Here is a 25,176-nt window from a genome sequence, read left to right on the forward strand (position 1 = left end):
GCGTTTCCTGTCGAAGCCTTACAATTACGTCTGGATCAATGTTTACATCCACGAAGACCAGAACGGAGATGGCCACACCATTGTCAACGGACTCAATGGCCTAGCTATGCATAACTCAAAGACGAAGGAAACCCAGTGCTTCAACGCCGGAACTGAGTCATTCTGTCAGGAGCCGATCTTCATACCACGAAGTGATGACGCGCCGGAAGGAGACGGATGGGTTAAGTCAAACCCCCCACTTCCTGGCACCCCCCTGTTTCTGGCACCACAAAAACGATGGGATCACAACCCGACCTCCTCATTACTATTAACTATTGATCCTCAACCACACCCACTACAATACAGCTGCCAGCCTCACTAGGGCATTCAGAGTCGCTGGATTCAGCCGTGATAACCTCCTTTTCACCCGCTTCGATTTGAGCCCGATGGATATCCCTGATGTTCGCGAACTTCGTGTTGGGATCGATTTGAACAGTCTTCCTCTTCCTCACTGCAGCGTTGGTAACTTGAGCCCTCAGGTGAGCTAGTTGCTGCTGGGCAGCTGCCAGTTGCCAGGCCTGCTCTGTGAAGCCTTTTTTCACCTTCCTGAATAGCAGCCGTTGAGTGCTGGTATCATTGTCGAGTTGGGTGTATAAGTGCAGTTGACCGCTGAGCTCTGCCAGCTTCCTGGGTGTCGACCAGACCACTGCAGAGGAGGCAGAATCCCATGGCTCAACAGGGGTAGTTTGTTGACCATTATGGCATCGCTTTCTGCCCTGACTAGTTGGTTTGGGTGTGGTGGGCTTAGCAGGAGGCTCAGGTAGTACCATAGGGTTCATCAGGGGCTTAACCATCGCCACAGGGTGTAGACCAGTCCACTTCCAACCACTTCTGATGTTCGAGACTGATAGACCAGCAAGTCGAGCCTTCTGGTAACAGTCCAGGAAGTTCCTTTTACCTATAATGGTAGAGTCGTTCCATTGAGACAAGTAACCGAGCTCCTTCCGATAGGCTGACTTAACAGGGCTGAAGACAGACTGGTCAAGAGGCTGGAGGACATGAGAGGAGTGTGGTGGTAAGAACAGTAAATGGATATTGTTAATATAGCAATTCCACATGAAGTCTGTCGTCGTATGACTCCCATGCCCATCCACAATCAGCAGTCGAGCCTCCCCCTCAGCCTCAGGCATAGTCTGTGGGATGAACACCTTCTCTAACCATTCAATGGCAGTTAAGTCTGTAGTCCAGCCATTATCTGTTGCTTTGAACTCCCACCCATCGTATGGAACGTGTTGGAATAGGCCTACATTAGGCAGCAGGAGGTTGCTGCCGCGGTCCGTTCCAGCCACGGTGGTCCGTGTGGCTCAGCCACACGAGGGTGGTATACCCCAGACTTCCTGCCGCCGCTGGCACCTGGTTAGACTTCCACTAAAGAACAACAAGAACAAGCAATATCACCACTACAGTCGGTGATCGTTGCTACCCACGATACTCGAGTATTTTCCTTTTCCACCTGTGAATCCAACAGAACGAGATGTAATGGAAACCACTGCTGTTGGACTGTCTTCCCCTTGAAAATGATAAGAGGACGAAGTGCCCTACCCAAGGCTGAGATACACTCAATGATAGAGAACCATGCCCTCGACCCAGGTTGTTTCTTGCGAACAGACGTCGTCTCAGCCATACCCAGCACTAACCCATTAGCTCCCTGACCCTCGAGGATGCCAGTCTCATCCATATTATATCTGTTGGCTGGTTTGATGTCCTTGATCTCAGGGATAGCGAGGAACTTAAACCAGTTCCTAATGACCTCAGTAGATGCCCCATTAACGCGTCTAGAATCGATAGAACGACTTCTCTGAACCTTAATGATAGGGTTCCTTCTCACAAAGGCATAGATCCAGCCTTTTCCCAGTGGTTTGGTATCCCCAGCAGCAGCCAGAACTCGCTCTGCGAATTCCTTCACCTGTTGGTGCGTTGGTGCGAGGCCCAGCGAAGCCTGAATGCGAACCCATTGTGCCAGCTTACTCTCCTGATCAGGAGACAGCCTCTGCCAGTCAGCAAAAGCCACTTTCCTAGTCTGACCACCTTGGAGACGTAGTTGGAGGGTTGATCGTGGTATCCCATACTCCAATGAGGCTCTCTTTTGACTCTTGCCGTTTGAGATGTCCTCGAGAGCCTGACGAAGCTGATCTTCGGTATATTGAGGCATTAGATATAGAAGAAGGTATGTGCAAAAGATGAGCCCATTTGGACGCGAATTGAAAATGTTGTGATAAAAGGAGGTTGGGGGTGGGCATTGGGTTGTGGTGGATTTTCGCGTTTTTGTGGGTGCCAGAAACAGGGGGGTGCCAGGAAGTGGGGGGTTTGACTTATGACCATGGTCGAGCGCAGAGGTGCTAACAGAAACGAGATTGTGGTACTGGACACGAAGAACTTTGAAAATCCTATTGCAGTCATCCAGTTGCCATTCCACGTCAAAGCACAGGTCCACGGAAACTGGGTCGATCAGCGCCGGTTAAAGGTGTGGGAGAAGCTGGCGAGAGATGCAGTGCCTCAACCCATTAGCGGTCAAGGAACACTGGAGCCTTTGTAAATTTAGCCATTAATATCATGTCTACTTTTCCACGACCATTCATATGAAATTCTGGTGACGTTGCAGCTGCGATTTATGTTTAAGCTGATCCTAGATAAACCCATTAACTAAGGTACTTAGTTGTCATATCGACATGTCAGACCAGCTTCTCCCGAGGCTTCGCCGATACTCTGATCCTGGAGTCAATACAGCAAGACCACAGGTATGGACTCTAACCAGTACCGCAGTAATCAGCATACTGCTTTGAACTAGATTCCGGGTTACCCCACCACTGCAAACATGTCAGCTGCATCTTCAGACCTATGTTCAGTTATAGACTGCTTACCGTAAGAAAAGGCACCTCTTTGCCTGAACCGCCGGCAACGGCAAATGTCAAGATGAACATCATGACCTTGGCACCTGCATCGAGGCCACCGCCGATGATGTAGTTGTACTTGCCAAACCAAGCAGGATGGCGCAAACGCATATACCACTGAGACCACAAGCCGACCACGACTTGAGACCAGATGACAGAAGTAGTTCCGGATGTTGTCTCCGAGGCATTGTGGAATACGACAGGGGTAATAAACTTGCTCACTTCCCAGCCATAAATGGTCTTGTACTTCATGGATACGAGCCACAGGGCAACGGGAATAGCAGCCCCAACGACGATAGAGAGAGGGATCCTAGAAGCAGTTCAATGTCAAAAGATGTAAAAAGACCTGAAAGTTTCTGAGAGATACTCACCACCCGTAACCATCTTTACCAAATCCATAGACGTACTTGGCAAGCGACCAAGTGACTACAGTTGTGTTCAGAGACTGGATCTTGCGTCCGCTCCACTGGTCTTGGGTTAGATCTGATGACTGGGATTTCAGTTCAAGGCAACTTACAACTTGGGTGCCGATTGGGTCAAGAAGAATCTCTCGACGATTCGCCACAATTGTGTCCATTATAACGTAATTCAAGGCTGTTCCAAACAAACTCCCCCAAGTTTGCAGGATGAACATGGTCCTCCACGGAATCTTGAGATATTGAGCCATCTTGAGGTCAGTTGACAAGAACACGGAGAGGACAGTAACCTCATGACTAAACATCGAGAAGTAGAGGTTGGCAACGGGTTTTCCGGGTTGAACTACGCCACAGCATCTTAGAAAGGTTGTTCGTGGCGACGCTGGTGCCGAGCAAGCCATACAAGCATAGTGAAAATGGTGCAACAATGCATCCGAGCAGCTGAATTAATGTTTAGTATTCTGCTGAAAAGTCTTCAAGAGATAAGGTAAACTCACAATAGCGCAAACGTATGCCCAGGCATCAAGGGTGGTGTGGCCCTTGATGACAGCTCCAAGGCCAGTGAAGAAGCCAACAAGAAGGATGGCGACATACCACCAGATAGGCACGTCTTTGTAGTTTTCTTGCATGATTTTGTAGTGGATATCTGTCTCCTCCTTCTTCCAAGCTTATTTCAACGATCGCTTAATGCTACTTAGGTCAGAAATGCTCCTGCAAAACCCAGATTGATTTGCGAACTTACAGCGGTCCGTAAAACAGAGCTATGTGAGTGAGCAGCGCTCCTATAGCAGCCATCGCCGCCATATTTGCCCAGACGTTGGACGCCGTCATCCGAGGAAATCCATGTACTGCCAACGCCTCGGTGTCCAGGATTGCGTTTTGCCCAAACACGGCCGTCTGGTTGTAGACCTTGCCAGTCTTCCCGTCAAACATGGCCGTCGACATGAACGGGAACTTTTTTGCGCCCCATGCCCCGCCATAGTAGAGACTGAAGCACATGATGTAGGAGAGCACGATGCCCACCCAGGAGTTGGCTTGTTGCAGGAGCGGCAAGGACATGTACCGCGACGTGATATACTGCCAGTCCAGGGAAAAGTTGAAGATGCCCTGGCCCTCGTTGGAGTTTATACCGTCAAAGATTGTCATCAGGACCTTCCGAGTTGGCGGCGCGGCCTTCATGGAGGCGAGACAGGGGATGGAGATGCCATTCAGCCAAGGCCAGATGTAGGATGCTATGGGCTCCCATATGAACATGCCGATGGAGGTGAAGCCGAACATTCGGAGCCTGTCTTTGTTGTTGCCTTCGGGCTCGCGGTGGAGAGTCTGACAGATGGAGATCGTGGGGAGGCATTGCCACCAGACCATTTCACTCGCTGCCTTTGGTCAGTATATGTTTCTGTCGGAACGGCAAGGCTGATAAGGAGCAATAGGCAGGTATCGTGGGCTGGCTGGCGCCTGCCCTGGGCGAAGTGGGACAGCCGGCTTAGTCATCACGGCCGGTTAAGGTGGGGCAACCACACAGGCCGTCCCCACCTACTTCGATCGGCCCCTGCCCACAATGTAAATAGGAAGAAGAACAACAGCAATTATCACGGACATCGACGTGATTGTTGCCGAAGATACACCCTCATGAGGAAATGTATCACGCCTGTGATACCAAAAGTTTCCTTCTCTAGTGGCTTGATATAACCTCCGAAAGTGACTGACGGTGGACAATGATGGATCGCAGAATGCCTACGAGGCCGTACCCGAAGATCGATGCCGAGAAAACTGTTAAAACCGCCGTGGCAGGATCTGTGGTGCGGTTGTAAAACCTGATCATCGGTCAATATCGAGCTAGATGGAGATTCGATTCCACACTCACAGCCGTTCTGCGCCAAAGACTTGCACGATTGCAGCGCCATTTCCGCTTGATGTGGAAAGAATTGATGCGACGGCATGTTCCTTCAGGCCAAAGTGACCAGGGTTGATAAAGTGAACGACTGGTCCTAGCCATTTTGCTTGCGATGGTAGGTACTTCTCAACATGCTGCCGTCGAGGGAGCACAACTGACCAAGCAACTCCGATCACATATGCTATCAAGCAAAGGAACCTGAACAAATCGACAGTCTATGGTCATGGATCTGACTGTAGAATAAAGCAGCTTACACCGAAGCAAAAGAGACATCGACGGGCTTGTAAAAGTAACTGCGCATAGTTTTGTCAGCGCGAAACATCGGGAATTGGCTCGGGTTCTTGTCACATTTGATCGATGCAGGCCGCAAGGGCGGTGAGGCCTGTACGAAATTAGCTCATGGGAGCTTCAATCGTCTAGAATCACTGCAACATGAAGAACCATACCAGAGCCAATGATGAAAGATCTAAAAGTGCAAGATGCATCACCATCGTCTTGGGTACTGACGACGTATCTGGCGACATCGTTGCCTTCAAAAGTCAGCCTATGTTCAGCACTCTGCATTTTAGACAAAGGCCCGCCGTTGACAAGCTTTCTTTCGTCATCTGTTTCATTTCGCTCAGGATCATTCGTCTTCAAACCGTCATCCGACTTGTCGTCCTCCAGGATCGGAGGTGCCTCGTTCGAAGCACCGGCTGCACGGCTTACGGCCGAGGGAACGTCTGTATCCAACGCAGTCGCAGTAACAACCGTAGAGTCTTTTGAAACAGTCGCGTTTTTCCCGAAATCTGCCATATTGACAGAAGCGAGGGGGTAGTCGAGAAACCAAGTTCCGCAGAGGATTTCATATCTCACAGGCTTCTCTCGGTTCCTTATATCACCCATGCAAGTTTATCTCTCAAGATGCGCTATCCAGGCCCGCAAATCCTCTCTTATCACGTCAACGGGGTCATGTCTTATTCGACATGTTTAGTGACAAAATTCGACATGTTTAGCCTACTAGGGGTCATGTCTTAATTCCGGCAAAAGCCCACTGGCTTAAGGCAGCCAAGCCCTCGGTATCGGTGAAGGCAAGGTCATGGTCTGCCGGTCGTTCCAAGGCCGTGGCACCTCGTCCGAGTGCGGACACTGAGTTTTACGTGATGTCGGGCTTCCGCCGACAAATGACCAGAACTACCGGCGGCTAAATTGGGTGCCGCTCCAAAAAGTCTTTTCGGTTTTTGAATGACGTGAGATCCGCCCGGCCAGTCGCCATCGTGCCTTGCCCCACAGAGCCCGGTTCGGCTCCGACTTGTCGGGGTGGCCCTGTTGTCAGCGAGATGCCAAGAAGTTGTCAAAATGTTTCCTGAGTAATGGCTCAAATAAGAATCAGACTTGACTTGCATCAAAACTCTTTTTGCGTGTCTCTTCGGCCGATAGAACATGTAATCTTTCGGACCCGGGACATTGCCGGTTACCGGTGATGTTTCAAGGTAGATCATACCACTTCGATGATCCGGGGACAGACTAGCGATGCCTTTGAGCTTTTCTTTCTCACAAGATCCGTGTCAGTTCAGCGAGGCCAAGTCTAGTATTCGCAGCAACGGCGAACTGTTCTCCAGGGACAGCGCCGTGGCGATAAATCAGTGCTCCGATGGCTACGAGAAGCTCGGCCGGCTTGCCTGTCTTGTTCACAAGGCTTTGTAGAACAAGTCAGGGAGAAGGCCGGTTTTTTCAATGTCGTTGCCAAGAGGCTTGGGGTTCTTTTGCGACTTAAAGGGAGGGGTGTCAGTATTCATCGCCCTTTGTTCACAACAAGTCCACGTCTACACCACACAATCGGAACATGCCATCGGAGACACCGCACCGCGAGACCTCTCCCTTACGACTCCCAGACTGGTCACTAAGATACTTGTAACTTTCCATGTAGAATACGTTCCCGGTATCCCAAGAACGAATGCATATCTCTCTTGTACAATTGGCCAAAGAGTCGCAAGAGTAATCTACGGACACAAGGCAATCAAGTTTGTCTGCAGACGTCTATCCGTGGCCAGAAGACCCAAATCGCTTCGGAACGAGCGCTTAATACTCATAAGGTGTTTGACATTGAAACTTCCTATGGTCGTTTGAATTCCAGTGTAATAGGTCCATACTTAACCGAGAATGTCACTGCTGTCATTTTGCGTTAGAGCGATTGAGGGTAGTTCTTTGCTCGTCTATCTTCAACCTATTCAGAGCTTGGCATCGGGCAAAGACTGTGCGTTTCAAATGCCTCCATCAAACGTTTGTCCGGCCAGGGAAGATTTTGTGTGTTCTTCGAGTACCCTTGCCTAAGCCAACATGATTTAAATCCTGCCTTCGGGACCTCTCCTCAGAACACTGATCACTCTAGAGTCTAGACCAACTCCAGTCTCTACTGAACATCTTCTGTCTTTCCAAATTCTTGACTTTAGTTCCCCCCGTCGCCGATACCTGCCTTAACACTCATCATGATCTTCCTTTTCTTCCTCGCCATACTGATGATGGCTTCCGGGATTATCGCAGCACCACACGAGTCCTCTACGGCTCTCGACGTCATCCAAACCCGAGCAAAGAAGAGGATACCAGCTAATTTCAGGGCCTCTTGCTCAGACGTTCGCTTCTTCGACCCGAGAGACCTCGTAGAAGAAGGCGACAAGAGAACGGATTCGACCCCCTATCTTGTGGCCAAGTGCGGCGATGGCAACGGAGGACAAAAGTGCTCCTGGATGCCCCTGACCGCCTGTTTCGCAAACGCTCACGGAGAGATCGTCTACCGGAGATAGTAAGAAGTTCCATGTTCCCTTTTTGAAGTTGTTTGGGGGCACGGCAGTTCGTTCGGCTGACTTTTCTCAAAGCGGTGCATTCTTCAAGTCCTGTGCGGATTGCAAGTATGAGAACGTCGGCACAAACATGTCATGTGAATGCACGGGTCCCAAGGGATCGGTGAAGTCCGTCATCAATTTGAGTAAGTTCTCCGTCCCGAATTCCGTCTACTGTTTGCTGGGTCTAGAGCATTCACTCAACAACTGGGGAAATAGATGAGTGGATGGACAATAGAGGAGGCCAGCTTGGCTGCCACAGATTTGGGGGAAATGTAATTGAATGTACCGAGCATGAGATGATGGCAATCCGTTTTCATACTGCTCCCGATGTCATTCCAGATGAGCCGGAATGGGCTTTCGAAGGCGGCTTATGAGCAAGCATGGTTGAACTTTCGCCCGAGCCATTTATCGAGCTTGGATATGTGGTGAATTGATCGCTCTTTCTTGTCTTTGTTCTTTTAAAGGGAGCATGTACGACGAAGTTAGGGACTTATGTTACGGTAGCTGAAGTCTTGGAGGCCCCCTTGGTTCCGAGGATCGCAATGTCCATCCAAACATCATTCAATTGTCATATCCGCCCTCGTGATTAACGACCTCGAGGTCATTAACTATGCCAGCAGCCAATATCACACGAGCCATTGATTGATATAGAATTGAAGCCCGAAAAGGCCGTGCTCATGATCTGCTGAGTGCTGGACGAGATTCACCATGTAGGAGCTTGACTGAGACTCTAGTACATAAATTTTGGTTCACGGGGTCGTATACGACAAATAGTGGTAGCAATTATCACTCGTCTGTTGGTGATCCTATTGCTTGTTCGTCTTGTTTTTCTATCTTACATTGTAGGCAGGAGTCGGTCGAAGTAGGTAGTGACGGCCTGGGTGGTTGCCCCACCTTTATCCGGCCGTGATGACTAAGCCAGTTGTCCCCCTTCGCCCAGGGCAGGTGCCAGCCAGCCCATGGTACCTGCCTATTACTCCTTGTTGGGCAGCGATTATCAGGTAGGGGGTCAATGGGATGTATTGATGAGTATGAAGAACGAGTGGCTATGGGAATATCCCGACTATCTATATAGTGAGTGGAAGACCCTTTATACTGGCATATCCTTGGCAAACTTAGTCATGCTTGTGTAAGACCATATTGTTTCATAGGCATAGTGTGACAATCGTTGTAACGAGTGTACTGGGATGGGCCTGACATCAGCCTTTGCTGTTCCAACAATAAAACTGTCACCTGACTTCCCTCTCGCCTAATTTTTCTTGGCATCTACTGTTAGTGTAATAAGTGGGCTACCACCAAAATCCTTATCAGCTGAAAACCCTTCACCTCTCCTCCGGCGCCCTCCCGCGATGGCCTCGCAGCCTCCGGCGGGCTCTGGACCGTTGCCGGCCTCCTCGGTCGGCCCTGATAGAGGCTCTGGACCCTCTTTAGAGCCGTCCCCATCCTCAAGGGCTAAACGCCGCCGCGAAACCGAGGCCTAGCCATCCTAGCCCAGCCTCGTGGGAAGCCAGCCCGACGCCCCAACAACAACCCCCTTACCGGCTAAGGGGCCCTCGACTATGACTGGGACAGCTACTGGAGCTGTCCTTACAGCTCTTAATGAAGAGGCTAAGCATTATGAAGCCCGAAAGGACGTCTTTATGGCTATTGCTTAGTTTATGGATAACGTGATCTCTTGCTTTGAGGGGCCTAGGAAGCAGATTGCAAAAGAAGCTACAACCTATGTAATCTAAGCCTTGAAGAGGATTATGGGTAACGAGATTACGGCTCCGGCTCCGAGCCGGAAATGGACTGACATAGTAGCCTCGGCTTCAACTACAGCCGTGGCCATAGCCCCGACCCGTACCCGAATCCCCACCCGGCCCGAAGTCCAGACACAGAGTCTGACGGAGACCCGGGCCCAGGCTCTATCCCAACCGAAGGAGGACCTCCGGGTCTTTACCCGTATCCCAGAAGAGGGCCTAGCGGCTGCTAGGAAGCACGCCCCCTTCGCCCTATGCCGGACAGTCTGCCAGGCCCTTAGGCTCCAGCTGGCAGATATCCCATATATCTACCATATTGCAACTAGCTACCCACTAAGATCCCTGAATAAGCAGGTCCAGTAAGCCCTCCTTGCAAACAAACAGAAACTAGCAGAGTATCTTGGAGCTTATAAGGTTGAGACCCCTACTAAGTGGTTTACCTACGTCGTCCTATATTGCCCTGTTAAGATGTGGACTCTTGATGGCGACGCCCTTGACCTAGCTATTCTGGTAGAAGATAAGGTCCTTGCCTAAACAGGACGTAAGCCTACCCAGGCCCAGCAATCCCGGCTAGGTATAAACCCTATTATAAACGAAGTCTCCTGGGTCATCTCCTTCTCTGTGGAAGTACCACCCTTCAGACTGTTTAACCAAAGCAGCAGGTCTCAGCTTATCCAAAAGAAGAAGACCCTAATTAGACATGACCCTGGATGCCAGGGATATCATTCGAACCGATACTGTAACCGACAGCCACTCTATCCCATCGAGTGCTGCAAGGCGACAGTACATTGAGATGCGGGGGAGCAGCCAATCGGGCCACTTCGGGCCCCTTTTTCCAACCAACCAACGTAATTGATAATAGATACTTCCAATTACTAGAGATTCTGCGTATGAAATCGGTACCAGCAATCTTCTGAGTTACAGAGAGCTACATCGCACTCGAGGCAGCCCATCCTCGTGTACTTCCCAGGGATACCGGGCTCAACCTCCGGAGGCTCGCGGGGCCGAACAGTGGCATTATCACATTGCTCCGGCGTACAGTCGGCAGTGCAGGCGGCGGCGAGGTCCTCGGGCAGCAGGGCAAAGATACACGACTTCGCCGAGCCCGTGGAACGGCCAGATCCGTCAGAATCGTCAGAATCCATTAATTGAGTATTGGTAATGATGGATTTGGTAGATGTACCGGAGTGGAAATCATAGGGGCAACTCAAGCAGTGGATGTACCAGATGCGGTGCGGGGTAAAAGGGGGCCCGTTATGTGGAGCCAATGTACTGTCGCCTTGCAGCACTCGATGGGATAACTGTGGCAAGTGCAGGTGGGTCACGTGAGACAGCTCCTTCACATCTCGGAGCTGCCCCACCTACACCTTGCCCAGATATCCAGCCCAGCCAGCGCTCAGCTTTTCCCATCATCATCATCAGATCCAATACAGTAGTATTGCCTCCACAGGGACAGCTAGCAACTCTATCAGGGATCAAACGGCTTGCTAAGGAGCGTACACGTCACGTCGCCAATAAAGAAAATGGTGGAAACGGGAGGCAATATCCTATTATACCCAGCTAGGGCTCAAGGCTACCCTCGCTTACGGCCCCGAACTAGCCTTACCGCGGGCTATCCTTTATCATCTCTTAGTAGCCCGATCAGGCTATAGAGACTTCGAACAATACCACCAACGCTTTAACCATACACAAGCACTGCTTACCTACTCCTACGGGGAGGTAAAGGCGGTAGACCATCTAGTCTATTACTAAAAAACCCTAATAAGGAGGTATTAATGGCCTACCCTCTACCCTTCTAGCCTACTCGATCCTATAGGACCTATAGGATCCCTTAAGCGGTACTATAAGGGGTTAATTACTGATCCTATTGGCTTCCAGGCCTTTCTCTGCGTAACAGACTTCTTTCAGAAGATCTGCCCGCGGTACTAAGGACTAGGTCTTGACCTAGGCCTGACTAACGAATTTCTCCTCCTAGAGGGACAGACGGTAACAACGGAGCTAGGGAACCAGCGGGAACTAGGGACGGATAGAAACAGTAGCCCACGGGCAAGATTTGGAGGACGTTAGGAAGAGGCGTGTACTATAGAGTATATAGCTCGAGCCTACGGCCCTCCACGCCATATACCCCTCGGGAGGTCGGCCGCAAGGGCGGCAGCGCCTTTGCCGCCACGGCGTTAAATACAACAACAACAACAACAAAAGCTGTCACCTGCACCACTAGATCGGTCTTTTGACTGACTTATCCAGAGACCAGAGCTGGCCTACGATAGCGTGCTTTCGCCCCTTCCTGTACTATTTTTCGACAAGTAAGAGAATCAATCCCACGATGAAGTGCTTCACAGTACTCCTCTGTCAGAGCCCTCCCGGATAGGGGCTAGTCAGAGGTAGTAAGGAGTCCAAGCAACAAAGGAGCAGCTCAGATATATATACAGCGCAGGGAGTACACGTCGAGGGAGGAGTAGATTTCAGTAATTCATCATTCTACCCCTAACTGCAGTTGGCCTCTGAGAGCTTCCACCCTGCGTCAACATCCCAACTTGACATCCTCGTTGCTACGACCTTGGCAATGGCAGCCCCAGCCGACGCCGACGAGCGGAAGAATGACGACAACTTCCTCCACAACTGCGAGTTTGTCAACTTCGGTCTCGGCGACAAGGACCAGAACCCTTGGATTCACTACGCGTGCTAATTGGACAGGCCGCCTTACATGCAATGTTCCCGCCTGGAACTCAACGACTGCATCATCAATGATCACGGGGTCCTACGTGGACAACAAAAGTAAGACCCCGAAAGATACCATGCGAGACCTAAAACCTTTGAGGCTAATAACGGTGCACAGGGGCGGATTCGCCAAGAGCTGCAAGGACTGCGTATACCATCCCGACATTGGCAACCTTGTCTGCCAGTGCGCATTCGGAAGCCCAACCCAGTTTCGCGAGACCCATAGATACCTTGGTGAGTACAGCCATAAGAGCATGGAGCCATGCTATGCCGTGCCGATAGTCTTTCTGCTGACATGTTGATGTAGATGATGACGTGTGGCTTTCTGGCAGCAAACTGGGCTGCTTCGGGATGAAGTCTAGCAGCAAATGTTGAGTAGGATTGAGTAGAGCAAGTTACACCACAAGCGTAGTGCCGATTTGGGAGAATGCATGAAAAGCGGGCAAGAATTCCATGTGGTAGCTTTATCTCGTGGCCATTGTTTGTAGTCTTCCCTCCACGGTGAAAGCTCCGAGTGCTCGCTTGGTCGTCCCCATCCGGAGACTTAAGTTGGCAGAAGGTAGAACGTAAGGCTCGTAGAATATGGTAGCCTCAAATGGAACATCGAAGAGTTAACTTTCGGATTCTGGAGGACAAGAGAGGCGGGGCAATCTGCAATTGAATCCACACTTAAACTTCCAGACATTGACGCGTTGACGCGTCGACGAGAATCCAAGAAGATTTATCCGTACCAGGGCTGGGAAATTCTACTAAGCGAGCCGAGGGCACGTCATGCATCTAAACGATCACGGTGAGTGCCCCACTCATGCGGCTACAAAACCCTGATCGCGCCTCTTTCTTTTCCAGCCTTCTTCCATTCCATCCTCATCCGGTTTCCGTTACGAACTCTGCCTCAAGAGCATTTCCGAAGCGATCTCCAGAGCACTCCTTGAGACAGGCGCTTTTTGGCTCGCTTGAAAAGGCAACCATGGGCGCGGTTCATCTATACCTCATTCGCCACGGCGAATCCGTCGATAACGTCGCGAACCTCTAGTACGCATTTCCCACACCGCCACAATACCACTTTTTGTGCGCTTGCCAGATTCTAGTCTGGGTCGCAACTTCCTTTTTCGCCTCTTCAGCGAAAATTCAACTTGTTTCCCATTCTAACTAGCAGCGCGCTCTTTGTGGGCGTGGCGCGTGTTTGCAGTGCTGGGTCTCGCGATGCACCTTTGACGAACCATGGCGTCTTGCAAGCCAAGCGCCTGGGTGAACACCTAGCGACACGAACCGCTGCAGCTCCGGCCCCAATCACGCACGTCTTTTCGTCGAACCTCCAAAGAGCCCACCGCACTGCGATGCTGGTAGCGCCGGTTTCCCCGACCCCCTCGCCTCAAACTGGCGATGCCGATGCCCTGGCATCGTCCAGTAGCGACGTAGGGCGTACAGCCTCGACTGTTGGGGTGATCCCGCTGCAGCTAGCAGAGCTCCGTGAGAAACACTTTGGGACAGGCGAGGGTCAGAGTTTCGGCGCCCGTTCGTCTGGAGACAGACACGAAGGCGCCGAAGACCACGACTCGATGCGCGTGCGTGCGGAGCGGTTCGTGGACGAGTACCTCGCTCCCCTCTTCGCTTGCGTCGAAGGGGAGCGGGATGAAGAACAAGAAGGCGGCAGCATTGGCACGGAGAGCATCATCATCGTCGCCCATGGCATCATCCTGGGCGTGCTGGCGAGGGTTCTCCTTGCCGCTGGCAACTTTGGGTCTCTAGCAACCGGTACGTCGGATCAGCAGCAGCACTTTTCGTGGAGCAACACCGGTTATCTGTTGATGCGTGTCAAGACGATGCCGCCGGCAGTCGATGCGAAAGAGTCTGCTGCTGGTTCGCGAGGCGGCACGCAGAACGCCAAATGGCCCCACTTGAAGCTCGAAATTGTGGAAGTCAACTGCACCGATCACCTCCGCGGGTTGAAAAAGACGCGCGGAGGGATTGGCAGCGCAAAGTTTGACGAGAAGCAGAAGACGCTCAGCGCGTTCTTCAAACCAACTGCATCCAAACGGAAGCACGAGGACAGCTGAATTGAGGAAATTTTGCTGCCCCGTAAGAGTTTTACCCATCCTACTTCGGTCGATAACCAAATGGTATGTTTACATCTTTCATTTCGTCAACGACATCTCCGATGCGCGCTTTTCATGATGAGGCAAGACTATTCACAGACCTGTACCGAAAGTATACATGTGGAAACAACTTCGTCCAACCGCTGTCTGACATCCAAGCGCTATTCATCTTCATTGTTACCGGATCATTTTGAGAGCCTTGGCTAACATCAAAAAAGCCTTCACAGAGCACTATTCGCCCGAGGCGCAGAACCTTGAACCACAAAGAACCTCTACAGAGCAGAAAACGCCCAGAGGAACTCTACGTGGACCCACCAACATACCCAGAGCAAACCTATCTAAACCACGGCACTGAACTTTCGAAGCCTTGCGGCTTGCCTTTGACGGTGGCCCTGTGTTTCCGGCAAGCGGTATTCTGGTCTACCAGTCAAGCGCCCTGGAGCCAGGGTCGAAATAAACACATGTCAGAAGCACACTGTGTCTACAAGCAAAGCAAAACATGCGTCAGAAACAAACTGCCTAAAGTCAAATACAACATGACATCCTGATGAGTGCTGGAGGGTTCGAACCCCTCATCTCGTGGCCAGGGGGGCCGGTACTCATCAGTCACATCGGCGGCCTTTCCAACAAGGGCTTTGCCTCAGGGTGTAAATACAAAACTCATTTCACGGGAATAATCATCTGTCTCTTAATTGAAGTACTGTTGTTGGATACAGACGCTATGGCGAAGGAGAGCGAAGGGACACCTAGTCTAGAATCTCTTGTGACCATGAATAGAATCTGGATTGAAGTACCTCGTAAAACTCATCGTGCATATCTCGACGTGACCATTGCGAATCTGCTTTGGAAGTAAAGCCTCGTGACTTGGGCAATAACCATCGATGGAATACAATCCTAATCACACCTCAATTGTGAATGCTATGCCAATATCATTCAGTCATTATTCATACAAAACAACCCACACCTATCCTATTCATACCCTATACATCCGTACTCCATTCATCCGTCTCCGTAAAAATCTTGTAAATCCTCTTGCTGACGGCCTTCCCAACCGCCCGGTCCGAAAATCCACCATCCTTATTCGTACTCTTACGGCAATTCTCCAAACAAAGCGGCCCTCGCTCCTCAAACGCCTTCACCAGCTCCCCGACCGTCCCAAACTCGGACACGATGCCGTACGCCACAGGCTGCGTGACGCGCACAATCTCCTGCAGCATCCTCACGTAGGTATCCTTGACGTCCTCGCCCGTGCGAACCTGGCCCGTCTCCATGCAGAAGCCGGCGCCCGCGGCGTTGGTCGCCTCGCGCTGCTTCCGGTACGGCACCGTCGAGATGTGCTGCGTAAAGACGGCGACCCACTGCGCCGTCTCGACGGCCGCGGCGGTGTGGTGGATCAGAACGTCGTACATGACCTGCAGCTGGAGCAGGGCGTCTTCGACCGAGTCTTCGTCAATGTATTCCTGCGGTTGCTGGTTCTTGCGCCGCCGCGGATTAGGAGGAGGGGCGCTCGTCGAAGCCTGCGCATCTCCTGTCGCGGTATCCTCACCGCGCACGGCGGATGCGAATTGTCGATTCCGGACGTTGCGGTTCTTCCTCATCCATGGGTTGAGGCCTTCAATCAGATAGATGAGCTGCTCTTGTGGGAAATGGCGCTTCATCTTGGAGACGTGGGCCTCGAGGTTGTTGCCCTCGGGTCCTAGAGCGTACGTGACAAACTCTGACGCGGTGACGATGACGAGCGCGAACTTGTCTGGTTGAATGCGCATCGGAATCGGCTCCCAGTGCCCGAGCTCGTCGTTGAACCGACTTGCGACTTTTCTCCTCCACTTGACCACGTTGTCCACAGGGCTCTCCCAGGAAGAGTGTTGCACGTCTAGGTCCTTCAACAACGTCTGTATTTGAAGCGTCATGGCGGCGGGCAGGCTGGCCGGTAGGTCTGCAATCATCTCCGGCGTCGAGACCTTCTTGTCGGTCCTGATCTTGTTGACCTCTGCCAGCGCAGCCGCTCGTTCCTTTTCCTTGGCCTTTTGCTCCTTGGCCAACTCTTTCTCTTGCTTCTTGCGTTCCTTTTCGCGTTCGCGTTCCGCCGATTTTGCCTCCTTTTCTCTCGTCTTGTCTTCCGCAGTTTTTGCAGTCGTTGCGCGGCCGGTATTCGATTTGGAGGTGGCTTTCGATGTCGCCTTTGACGTAGGTCGGGAAGTAGGCTTCTTGGTATCCAATCGTGCTTTGAGTTTCGAAACGTCGAAGTTATCGAGGTCCGGAAACTCTCCATCTGAGTCGGCATCGAAACCACGGGCTACAGGCTCCGGTTCAGAATCGCTGAGATTGATCACAGCGCTGGCGGCTTTGGTCATGGTCTTTCGCGGCGGGGGAGGGGAGCTCTCGAACGGATCGCTTCTAGCTTTTAGTTCGGGCGCAGAGCTCGAGATCGGGTCCCAATGAGCTTTTCGTCTGGACGGTGAAACTGCCTTCTCTTTTCCCTTGACTGTGGGCCCAGCTAATGTTCTAGTGTTTGGAGGTTTCATAGTCTCCGTCGGCGCTCGTTTCGGTGAGCTGGCAAATGGATCGTCATTGTCGTCGTCCAAGAGTATTGTACTCGGTTGTGGCGCTGCTTTCCGTGCCACGGGGGGTGAACTCGCAAAAGGATCATCGGAGCTTAAGTTGTAGTTTATACGGCCGGCCCCGGTAGCTGTGGCCTTCGGAAGAGGGGGCTCAGATATCGGCGCAGGCTGGGCTGAAGGTGGTAGTGCTGCGAACGGGTCATCGGAGTCAAGCCTGTCTACCACCGCTGAAGTAGCTGGAGCAGTTGTCGTTGGTCGGGAGTAGACACCGGGGGAGCTAGAGACGATTGGGTCCACAACCGAATGGACTTGTCGCAAACCGACAGCTTGCTTCTGCGGGGGCCGGTAACCCTGATCAGTGGCGGAATGGGAACGGTCGAAGGAGGACCTGCGACTGCGTCGGGGAGAAGAGAGCCGTGGTCTTTTGCGTTCTCGCGGTTCGTTGTGCAACCCATTTCCGAGTAGTAGGCTGCTGTCGAGGTCGATAGTTGTATCAAAGTCGTCTGAGTTGAAGTAGATGGGCGTATTTACAGGAGCAGCTTCCTCCCGTGCTCGTTTTGTCGCTGAGTGTGTCGATGATGGGGATGTCGCTTTCGGCAGTACGGATGGCAGTGGTAGAGATTTCGGGACCATCTCTGGCGATTCGGCCGTCAAGTCAAACACATCTTCGTCGCCGTATGCCAGCGCCGTTGCGACGACTGCAACAGCGGGTGACACAGGACGAGATAGTGGGGGTCTTGCGTTCTCACGAGAAACCCCAGCCGAAGGGCTGCTGGACAGAAGGTCGATCACTTCGGCGGCATGACTCTTGACGATTCGAGCCATTTCTCGGTCAGCCTGGGACTATGAGGCGTGGTTATCCCGGTGGGAGGCGCCTAGGGCATGTCAAAAATGTACCATCGACAACTTTCGACGCAATTTCACGGCGCAATGGAAGTCGCGTCTCGCATTGCGCAGGTGGGGCACCGGCGTAATCGGGCGGGTCAGCGCCGATGGCCCTAGCGCGAACTCGTCACGTCAGTCACGTGCTGTTAGTTGCGGTGCTTTGTCAGCAACTTCTCTACTACAGGTATCCAACTGGGCACTGCTCCCGACTGCTCCCCAACATCAAGTGCCAGATCAGACACCAGGTCATCTTCTCCAGATCCTCTCGCCTTCTAGATCTACTGGTCTATTCCTCCACGTGCCTTCTAGGCTCTAGCACCAGCCAACGATCTCTCACTCAAGAGGACTGTCTAGATCGGGTCTTTGCCCCAAATGCCATCTGATCCCCATCGGATGCAATACCCAGTATCCCACCGGCCCTCTCCCGCAGAAGTCTCCAAGCGACGTGGGATTGTTCATGCAGAGAACAAGTTTCCAACTTACAGGCTTCTCGAATTCGGTGTCGGTACGGAGCAGTTCTGCTACGGAGACTCCGAGCATCTACTAGATGCGTGTGAAGAATCACTGCGATGAGACTGATCCCCCGCTCTGGCAGCGCAACACGCAGCATGCAGCACGTTGGCAATTTATCACTACGATCCATGATCAAGAGCGAACCCGACTGCGACTCGACGGTCGAAGCCTATGCTCAAATCATGCCACAATCCTCAAAAGACACGTGAACCCGGCCGTCCGACCGCCGAGGGGTAGTGCGTGCAGCACGGCGGGCCGACGACTTGACAGGCTGATCGCCTTGCAGGATTGAATGGCTGAGCGACGGGTCACTGGACTCCTCTTCCCACGTGTGGACGCATGAAACAATGGTTCAGTTTCCCTAGTTGGCAGAGCCCCCGGACCGAGCCCTTTCTTTACTTGAACAAGCTCCCGTCATGAGGAGAATCGTTCTTGTTCCCTGAGTGAGAATAGGATGCATCTAGTGTCCGTCCGGACAATTATCTCATCACGGGCGGAGATGGTGTTCCCCCTTACCCGAGCGAATTGGCGATGGTGCGGGATCCCACTTACAGAGGTCTAGTCGCGCGCACGGCGGGCTAGGATGTCAATAGCCGACCCAAAAACTTGAAGGTTGTGGTTAAGCAGCAGGGGCGGGGTTCTGCCGAGACGATGTGCCAGGCAATGGCAACTCAAACCTCCCCGCTGGTGCAGACAATGATACTTGCGGGTGATGAACCCGCAAAGAGCCAAAGGCGCAGTAACGGATGCAAGATGCATCAGACCTAGCATTTGCGACCCCCCAAGTTACAGCGCCACGACTTCGCTTCTGCTTGATGCAGGAGTTCATCTATTGTCACCATCTCGGCGACTGACTGCGTTCGAGAAGTTTCACGATGGGCTTCTTGCAACCCAACGATCTAACGATCAACACAGCATTTAATCCCAAAGAGCATAAGAGTAGACACAGAAATATTGACTTTGAGGTAGGTGTGCGGGCAAGGCGCGATACGGACGTAGACTCGCAACCATCTTCTAGATTGCATCCAGTGATGTAGCGTCTCAACTGCAGACTACTGATGCTGCTAACTAGACAGGAGACTTTGACTTGAAGTAGTGACACAATCTGGAGCGCAATGTTGCGGTAGCCAGCTAACCAGTGTCGATCTCAGGGATATGGGGTTTCGGCGTGATTACTGACCTTTCAACGTGACAAAGGCTGTACTTGGACGCCGTCCGAGGAGTAAGTCACGCAGCTTCTCGTGAACTATGCTCACCATGCCATGGCTTGAGTGTTGGCTTGGGGCTTAGGTCTTCCGACATATTCCATTGCAGAAGACCCGGCATTGCCAAACTACCTACCCTTGAAGGCTTTGGACACCGTCGTGTCCAACTCTTTCTAGGTTGACGTTCCCTTCGCATGTCTCAGACACGAGCCCGGAGACCCGCGCATCGCGGGCCCCTCGGGGAGATCGGCCTTGCTTCAGTATGGCATGTTATGTCTTCTCTCTCTGCAAAATCTAGACCAGAAGTAGATAGAGCGATTGTTTCTCCAGATGAGACATCGATTCTAGGTACCATCTCAACGGAATTTCCGAGTGGGGTTCGCCCACCGGCTTCGGTCCATGCTCGTCAGAATGGGGCCCGGACAACTCGGCGCGGCCCCGTTTAACCAGAACTGGAAGCATTTCGAGCCGGCGCCGAAGTGGATCGTCATCCGGAGCGATCCACGGAAAACATATTCCACCGGCGGTATCGACATCCCCATCGAGGCATGGTAAAGCAGCGCTCCATAAGAAGATTGGGTTTCTCGCTAGCGCTTGTTTAGCTACTTAAGTTACTGTTTAGTGATCCGGGTAAAGAGAATAGTAAACCATAAAGGGGCCAGCCACCAGCTGTAGTTTGGGACGATAAGCTAGAAATCACAACTGCGTTGTTGGTCAGCAGGCTCTTTGAGTGCAAACGAGCTTGTCCTCACTGTCAACTGTCATTACAGATAAAATCGCCTAGTAATTTGCGCCCTGCCAAAGGCTGACCTGGGAACCATTTGGCGAGAGAACAGTACGCATCTGAAAGATTGAGATGATGTCCGAATGACCCGTCCATCCACGCGCTCCGCGCACAGAACCAGTAGCCTTCCTCTCGGATACAGGGTTCGTTCGGTTCATTCGTCGTCTCTCGTGAAAGTATTTAGCCCCAGATAATCCCAATTTGGTTGTCAAATCGAGGTCGCCGAATGCTTTACCGGTTAATCATCGGCTGCCGGCCGGCGGGTTGGCTTGGCTCTAACACGTCTGCTGCTGTCGATCGTCAGAGCACACCGGGGCGGACGAAAGGGATTTGGGGAAAATTGGCAACATCAGATGGAAACTACGCCTTACGCCGATAATGTCTGCCCTCTCTACACTTTGGATAGTTATATTGCGGCGAGACCGAGTCAGGAGAACCGACACCGAGGCCCTCTCGCTTCCCACCCTTGCTCTCTGCATGTCTGCGCCTTTGTGCATACAAACAGGATCCTCCTTTTGCAAACTTCGGCTGGCTAAACCATGGAGTTTTTCAACAAAACCGATTTTCGAAACCTTAACCCGACTCATCGCTGTGAACCCCGTTTCAAGAACAGACAAGGGACGAAGCGCGTGCTCTACTTTATAGGATGGGGGCAACCACACAATCAACTTTCATAGCTTGCCTACGCTCCACCCGGCTGCTCTTTCCATTTTGCTGCCCAATGGCTCCAAACTCCACCAGGCCCGAGATTCTCGGCCGTCCATATATCTGTTGAGCCAGCGTCTCCTATGCCGGATACGCAATCGAAGGCTTTGAAGGTAGTCGCGCAATTCCACCAACCAAGGACCCCAAGAAGGGGGAGTACGCCCTCTGCATTGCCGAGACGATTCGGCCCGCTCCTCGCCCTGTTCATTCTCACCAACCCCCCAAGCCATCATATCCGCAAGCGAGCGAGCGGAAACGCACGATCTAAGAGCAAGGAAAAAACGCAGAAACCATGGCAGAAAACATCAAGGGCGCCCTGGACCTCACCCGCCAGGAGGCAATGGCCATCGCCGCCCTCGCCACAGCAGGGATCTACAACGCCGTCGAAATCTACGTCCTCATCTTCAGCACCTTTCGCCAGCGCCGCGGCCGCTACTTCTGGAGCATGGTCGTCGCCAACACGGGCATCTTCGTCCACGCCATCGTCTCGCTGATTCGCTACCTCCGGCGCGGCGGCACCATTGTGCCTGGCGCCTTCGCGCTGCTGGCCTGGTGCGCCATGGTGACGGGCCAGTCCGTCGTGCTGTGGTCGCGGCTGCACCTCGTCGTGTACAATCGCACGTCGATACGCCTCGTTCTCGCCATGATCGTCGCCAACGGGTGCGCGATACATATCCCCACGGCGGTGCTGTGGGTTCTGTGCTGGGCGACGCCAGCGGGGGAGCAGGCGGGTTGGATTGAGAAGTACGGGGTGTATGAAAATGTCACGAAACAGGAATGGTATCAGCACTTGTCAAGCATCTTGCCACGTGCTTTCTCACGTGGATATCACACTCTCTTAGTATATAGACTGCTCTCATGTGCTCATTCTTCGACGCCGTGCTCCCAGGACGACTGGTCCGACGCCTCTGCGAACAAGGATGGCCGGAGAACCTCGTACGCTGGGTCTCAAGTTTTGTTACCGGAAGGAGAGTAAGAATAAGGCTTGATGGGGAGGTAGGAGACGTCTTCGGTCTCGAATGCGGACTACTACAAGGCTCACCCGTGTCTCCCATTCTATTCATGCTCTATATTGAACCTCTTTTCAAGCTAGGCATAGCTCGCCTAGGAAGGAAGCGATCTCGTTTCGGCTACGCCGATGACGTCGCTATCTTGGCAAGCTCAACATCACTAGAGAACAACTATGACATCCTAACCAAGGAATGGAAAGAAACCTTAGGATGGGGCGCGACGGAAGGAATCACTTTTGACCTCGATAAGTCCGAACTGATCCACTTCACTAAGAGACGAAAAGACGGAAACCCATCAATCACAGTAGGTTTGCCGGATGGGAGGTATCATACAGTTCAGGCTATCAAAGAAGGCTCTTCTCTACGCTGGCTCGGCGTTTACTTCGACCGTAAACTCACATTCAAGAGTCACGTAAGAAACCTCTCTGCAAAAGCATGCCAAGTAGTCAATGGACTACGGGGACTAGGGAACACTGTATGGGGCGCGCCTGCGTACTTACTTCGTCGAGCGATCACCTCTTGTGTATTACCCACTCAGTACTATGCATCTGAAGCATGGTGGCCCGGCAAGAGCCGGATAAAGAATGGACGTACTATCTCAAACGGGGTTGGTAGTCTGCTACACCAACTGGACGCGACGCAAACCAAAGCCATCAGAGCGATGGTCCCCGTATACAGAACGACGCCTGTACCGATCCTACAGCGCGAGGCGGCTCTACCCCCAGCAGAGGTGATACTGGACGCGAAGCTCCACACAGCGTCCACCAGAATCCATCGTCTGGACGAGCGACACCCTCTCCGAACGAGACTCAGGGACAAATCAGGACCAGACTCACGGCTACGACGAATGGCAAGCCTCGTAAGCAAAAATACCGAATACATCGATCCGTTAGAACTCCCCCCTTGGGAGCAACTAGCGGACTGGCAGACAGCCCTCGCCAGGGTCGGCTACGAATCTAATAAGACCAAAGAAGAACAGGCCCTCTCCTTTGCAGGCAGGATGGCAACTTTCTCCAAGCGGGACATTGTTGTCTACACTGACGGGTCCCAGATGTCGGACGGCAGCAGCACCTCCGCCGGAGCAGGCTGGGTAGGGTACCAAGCTACACGGCAGATCTTCCGCGGATCCGAACCACTCGGCTCCCAAACTGAGGTGTATGACGCGGAGGCACATGCTGCGTATCACGGCCTGATGGAAGCCACCCGGGCTCCTACGGCTCGTATGGCAGATAACGTCCACATCTGCCTCGACAACCTCGCAGTCGCGGCTAGACTATACTCCTAGAGCACAGGAAGCAGCCAGGCTAGATTTAGGGCCTTCAATAGGCTCTCTTCCTCCTGGACTCGGAGACAAAGAGAGAGCTGGACAACCCCCGGCAGGGTTTATGTTTGGTGGTGCCCTGGGCACACGGGAGTACCAGGAAATGAAGAAGCGGATGCTCTAGCCAAGGAAGCCTGCAAACTAATCCCAAAATCACAACCACAGCCCTCATTAGCGCACCTAGAAATGCAAGCTAAAGCAGCTGCCTTCCAAGCCTTTGCCAGAAAATGGCTTTCCCAATGCCCTCGGCAATATGCCGACCTCGAGATAATTCTTCACCCCAAGCCGCCCGAACTCCGCCTCCCTCGGCACTTACTAGGAAGGCTATACGCAGCAAGATCCCATCATGGAGACTTTGCAGCATACCACGAGAGATTCGCTCATCAAGATGCGTTGCTCAACTGCAGCTGTGGGAAACCCAAGACACCAGTCCATTTCTACTTCTGCAAGCGTGGACGCAAGGCTACACCGCGCTACCTCCGCCAACGTATGGCTAAAGCAAGCATTGATTTCTTGTTAGGTTCTGCTAAGGGAGCCTCTCTTCTATGCGAATGGATAGAGGAGACTAATTTCTTTTCCGAAATTTGCCCGAGTCATTGAACAGGAACGTTAGGTGAAGACGGTAGCCTGTAATATAGTTTAGATTAGTATAGACCATGTCGGCATTGCGCCCGGCACGTCCTTTTGTTACCAGACGTTAAATACATCATCATCATCATCATCATCATGTGCTCATTCTAGATGGGTTACTTCAAGCCACTTTAACCCACTTTAACCCACTTCATATGCCCATTGCTGCGTGCCATAACTCGTGACAGAAAAGGTGTCGATTGTGGTGTTTACGCTGCAGGAGACGTTCATCACGGGGATCTTTGCGCGGCAAGGGTTTTTCAATCTGAAGCCGCTGTTTGCATTCAAGACGAGGGCGGCCAAGTTGATATCGTGGTATCTGCTTGGTCTCTTCGTCCTCGTCATTTTACTGGATGTCGGGCTTATTGTGCTCGAGTACACCAACAACTTTGTGTTCCAGACGACGAGCAAGCCCCTGGTCTACAGCATCAAGCTTAAGGTTGAGTTCACGGTGCTCAACAAGCTGCTCGCCTTCACCAAGATGAACTCGTGCGACTGCCACCACTTGGACGATACGCCGGGCGGGTATACAAAGGGTCTGATCACGCAGGACACTACAGGCACGACGAAGGGCTTGACGCAGGCGCAGAGGGAGATGATGCAGGGTAGAGGACCGATGGTGTCGCCCGAGCCGGATCGGCCGGATCACATATTCGACGGGACGAGGCCGGTGTCAGTGGAGGAGAGGACGTGACATCGTGAGGTCAATTCGACCAGAGCAGCATTTGTAATCCCCTGAAAAGTTTCCAGAAACCACCTACAGCGAGTTAGATACCCCCCATTTTGAAGCATTTAGCTATCAGGCTTTACAAAAAGCAAACTAGATGATAAGAACAAGGTCCTTTTTCATTTTCTTTTACCTCGAGTCTCTCTTCAGTTCAGGTTACGGGCATCGCCCGTCACCTCAATTGTGTGATAACACCCAGTGCTGCTACCTTATT

At 52.3% G+C, this 25,176-nt stretch overlaps 6 protein-coding genes across 6 annotated transcripts; 4 read left to right on the top strand and 2 right to left on the bottom strand.

Moving 5' to 3' along the window:
- Window positions 1-2,786: 2,786 nt before the first annotated feature.
- Window positions 2,787-6,035, bottom strand: BDP81DRAFT_452398 (oligopeptide transporter 8; the record flags this gene model as incomplete). Its single annotated transcript, XM_060592744.1, has 11 exons — window positions 2,787-2,846; window positions 2,901-3,240; window positions 3,302-3,787; window positions 3,844-3,896; window positions 3,941-3,968; window positions 4,089-4,719; window positions 4,884-4,895; window positions 5,054-5,160; window positions 5,211-5,438; window positions 5,495-5,622; window positions 5,748-6,035. The coding sequence occupies 11 exons, from the start codon at window positions 6,033-6,035 to the stop codon at window positions 2,787-2,789; spliced, it is 2,361 nt and encodes a 786-aa protein (XP_060441903.1).
- A 6,243-nt stretch (window positions 6,036-12,278) lies between these two features.
- Window positions 12,279-13,184, top strand: BDP81DRAFT_434617 (uncharacterized protein). The gene is made up of 2 exons (XM_060590975.1): window positions 12,279-12,582; window positions 12,644-13,184. Exons 1-2 carry the CDS (start codon window positions 12,512-12,514, stop codon window positions 12,825-12,827), a joined length of 255 nt encoding a protein of 84 aa, XP_060441904.1. The 5' UTR covers window positions 12,279-12,511; the 3' UTR covers window positions 12,828-13,184.
- A 308-nt stretch (window positions 13,185-13,492) lies between these two features.
- BDP81DRAFT_326674 (phosphoglycerate mutase family protein) lies at window positions 13,493-14,582 on the top strand (the record flags this gene model as incomplete). Its single annotated transcript, XM_060585082.1, has 3 exons — window positions 13,493-13,557; window positions 13,715-13,932; window positions 13,990-14,582. 3 exons carry the CDS (start codon window positions 13,493-13,495, stop codon window positions 14,580-14,582), a joined length of 876 nt encoding a protein of 291 aa, XP_060441905.1.
- A 3-nt stretch (window positions 14,583-14,585) lies between these two features.
- Window positions 14,586-14,884, top strand: BDP81DRAFT_434622 (uncharacterized protein). The gene has a single exon (XM_060590976.1). The coding sequence runs from the start codon at window positions 14,643-14,645 to the stop codon at window positions 14,826-14,828; it is 186 nt and encodes a 61-aa protein (XP_060441906.1). The 5' UTR covers window positions 14,586-14,642; the 3' UTR covers window positions 14,829-14,884.
- A 717-nt stretch (window positions 14,885-15,601) lies between these two features.
- On the bottom strand, window positions 15,602-18,317 carry BDP81DRAFT_463504 (ERCC4 domain-containing protein; the record flags this gene model as incomplete). The annotated part of the gene is made up of 2 exons (XM_060594035.1): window positions 15,602-17,951; window positions 18,247-18,317. The coding sequence occupies 2 exons, from the start codon at window positions 18,315-18,317 to the stop codon at window positions 15,602-15,604; spliced, it is 2,421 nt and encodes an 806-aa protein (XP_060441907.1).
- Window positions 18,318-21,566: 3,249 nt separating this feature from the next.
- On the top strand, window positions 21,567-22,123 carry BDP81DRAFT_452401 (uncharacterized protein; the record flags this gene model as incomplete). The annotated part of the gene is made up of 2 exons (XM_060592745.1): window positions 21,567-22,027; window positions 22,117-22,123. 2 exons carry the CDS (start codon window positions 21,567-21,569, stop codon window positions 22,121-22,123), a joined length of 468 nt encoding a protein of 155 aa, XP_060441908.1.
- Between the last annotated feature and the right edge of the window lie 3,053 nt (window positions 22,124-25,176).

This window comes from Colletotrichum phormii (genome assembly GCF_030913505.1).
Source record: "Colletotrichum phormii strain CBS 102054 chromosome Unknown BDP81scaffold_18, whole genome shotgun sequence".
In the NCBI taxonomy this organism is placed as follows: Eukaryota; Fungi; Ascomycota; class Sordariomycetes; order Glomerellales; family Glomerellaceae; genus Colletotrichum; species Colletotrichum phormii.